General features: G+C 27.3%; 1 protein-coding gene across 1 annotated transcript; it reads right to left on the bottom strand.

Annotated features, from left to right (window-relative positions):
- Positions 1 to 491: 491 nt before the first annotated feature.
- Chro.60408 (hypothetical protein) lies at positions 492 to 2381 on the bottom strand. The annotated part of the gene is made up of 1 exon (XM_660185.1): positions 492 to 2381. One exon carries the CDS (start codon positions 2379 to 2381, stop codon positions 492 to 494), a length of 1890 nt encoding a protein of 629 aa, XP_665277.1.
- Between the last annotated feature and the right edge of the window lie 864 nt (positions 2382 to 3245).

Genomic DNA, 3245 nt, shown 5'->3' on the forward strand with positions numbered 1-3245 from the left:
TTTTTAATATTAATAAATACCATATATATTTTAAATTATATTATTCTGTATATTGTACTTGATTAAATAAGGCTTCATATAACAAATTATCAATGTTAAATCATATATGTTATCAAATAAACTTGTTTCTTTTTAATCTATTAGATGTTGGTTTCATATTAAATTTCCAATCTTTATCTGCAATATTTAGCTCTTTTAGCTCTTGTCTCTTTATGATTAATTAAGATGAAAAGTAATTCAGAATTCTCTACTTCTTTGTCTCCAAACTTGTAAATTCCGAGAAAAAAATCAAAAACTTTCTGACAAATGCACTGAAAAAGAATCTTTTTCGTTGAATAAAATTCTCAAATTATTAGAAGTTTCGCCGGTATAGGAGATTTTTGAAATTGCATGCATGTGGCATCATGTGCAATGGTTGATTTATCTGCTGAACTTATTTAAAAAAAAGAAAAATGAAAATAGGGTTGAAATTTCCAAATATTTTAAATTATTCATTGTAAATAGTGAAATAAAGGATATGTTTTAATTGTTGCTTGTAATAAATCAACACTTTGAATGATTTGGGAGTTCTCTCTATGTAATCTATCAGAATTCTGCCACTTAACAGATAACATAGTTCCAGAAACAAGATGGTTAGATTCATTGATTGTTTGCATACTTATTTGTAAAGGAATTCCAAAATCTTGAATAACTCCAATCAACATAAGTTTACTAGGAGTGTTAGCCGACATTAAATAACAATATAACCAGACCATATTTGATTCTTTATAGACTATTGCAACTCTTTGGAAAGTTGTACAAAAATTCAAAATCGTTTTTTCACGATTTCTTGAATGAATTGGTAATTCTCTTAATCTGATTCCATTAGAAATCTGAGATTCAGAAACTGAAGAAACATTGATTGTTTTTGATTTTTTAATTTCTTTTAATTCTTGATTAATCAGCAAAGTCTCATAAATACTTTGATCATCTGCAAATAAAAAGCTTGATGAATCTTTATCAAGAAGATTATCGACACACTCTACTTTTGGAATAAATGTTTTTGATCTTAATCCAAATTTATGACAAATTTGTATGTTTTCCCAAGTAAATGTATCATATATTCTAAAATATCCACCCTCCCAAATTGTTCCAATTAATGAAAATATTCCTGAAACAGCAATGGAAACACAATCATGTGCTAAAGTAGGTCCTCTTGCAACAACACAGCCATTATTAATAAACTTTTCAGAGTTTATATAATAACCCAATTTTTTTGAATCATTTGTAACAAAATAAGTGTAATTAAATTCTCTAATTGATGATCCATCTCCAATATATAATGATGATCCATCTTTTGACCATGAAATACTATTTAATTTAAAAAGATCAACAGAGTATATATAATTCCATTTTCCATTTAAATTTAAATTGTCACTTAATGATCTTAATCCTCCTCCATTAATTGGATTTAATTGATTTATTCCTGTATTCCCATTACTTAATATAGAAGGTCTGTATTCCCATATTGATACATTATTTGAATAACCAATAGCTATAATATTTCCTATTGGCCTGATTGCAACAAACCGAATTCTTTTATTATTCTTTTCTGATTGAGATAAATTACATATTATTCTATGTTCCCTTGTACTAGTACGTAATCCTTTGCATGTTCTAATAGTACTTTCTGATGGTCTTGAGTAAATACTTATCCCACATTTAGTATTATTAAAGCCATTAATAGGATGAACTATATTTAATGTACGAGGTATCCATGTAATTCCTTCTTCCTTTACCAACTTTTCTCTATAATCCTCATCTTTATTATCAAATTCCTTCTTTGGAGTAAGTTCAATACCCCAAATAAAGTAGAATATTATATATATTATATATCTAATAGGCTCCAATACATATTTCCAATAATATGGATATATATATGCAATACTTGGAGTTTCTGATACTATATTTAACTCTGGGCCAGATAGCTCTGATTTATAAACAGAGTTAGGAATAACAATTCCTGTAATATCATGTAGCATGGACAAAAATGATATGTAAATAAAAAGAATAATTTTTCCAATTTTACCCCAATTATTGAAAAATACTGTATTGTCATCTTTTTCTTCTGTACCTAAAAAACTTGTTCTAGTAACATTTTCTTGAATTTCTGCAATTTTTGAGCTTTGATTTGGATTTAGTTGAACATTCCATAGATGCTGCTCTGCAAATACTTTTTCATTTCCAGATAATGGAACGCCTGCTAAATCATTTGCAGATACAATTCTATATTCAGTTTCTAATATGGATTCTGTAACGATAGATTTACGTTCACTCTCTAAATCTGAATTTTCAGGTCTAATATAACTGCTTGAACACCAAATAACTTCTGAGCTCTCCATCTTGATTAATTAATATATCCAATTTTAACTTTTGAAACCCAAATATTACTTTATTAATTATAAATGAAAAATGTTTTGAATTTAACTTGAAAACAACAACACACTGCAATATGTGAATAGTGCGTATTTCCAATTCTTTAAAACAATAATTATAATTTTGGGACTTCTTTAAATTGAATTTATCCGTATTGATTACAAATTTATTTATCGATTTTTGGGCAAATCCTGGTAATTAGTAGCTTTTTACATTAGAGTTGCGGGAGACTGCTTTTTTTCAATTAAATATTTTTAATTAAAAATAATATAAACGGCATTATAAATAGAGAACGAAGAGGAAGATATAATAAAAAGGTTTCAGTTGATATTATAATATTACCAGCAATAGCAGTATTTTGATATTTTAGCATTTATATTGTCCATTATTAATCAACAAATAATCCATAATCTTCAAGTATTTAATTTTCAACTATATTCAAGCTTTAGTATTATTATGGTAGTTTTTGACTCTTTTCCTCCTTTAACTCCAATTTCAGAAAATAAGAGCTTAGTAAAAAATTTCGATTCTTCAACTTTAAAAAAAGAGAATCCAGGAAATTTTAGCATAATATCTGAAAATAAGGTATTGATTCGTAATGATGATAGGCAATTTGAAGAATTGAGGGCAATTACAATTCGTACTGGAGTTATTGAAAATGCAGATGGTTCAGCCTATTTTTCAATAGGAAATACAAAGGTTTTATGCGGGATTTATGGACCAAACTTGTGCAAGCAAAACCCAATCGAAGATGGTTTATCAGTTTCAGTAGAAATACCATTGGGAAGTTTTTGTAGGGATTCAGCTTTAGCAAAAAGCAAAGTGAATAC

This window comes from Cryptosporidium hominis (assembly GCF_000006425.1).
Source record: "Cryptosporidium hominis TU502 chromosome 6 CHRO016135, whole genome shotgun sequence".
NCBI classification, from domain to species: domain Eukaryota; phylum Apicomplexa; class Conoidasida; order Eucoccidiorida; family Cryptosporidiidae; genus Cryptosporidium; species Cryptosporidium hominis.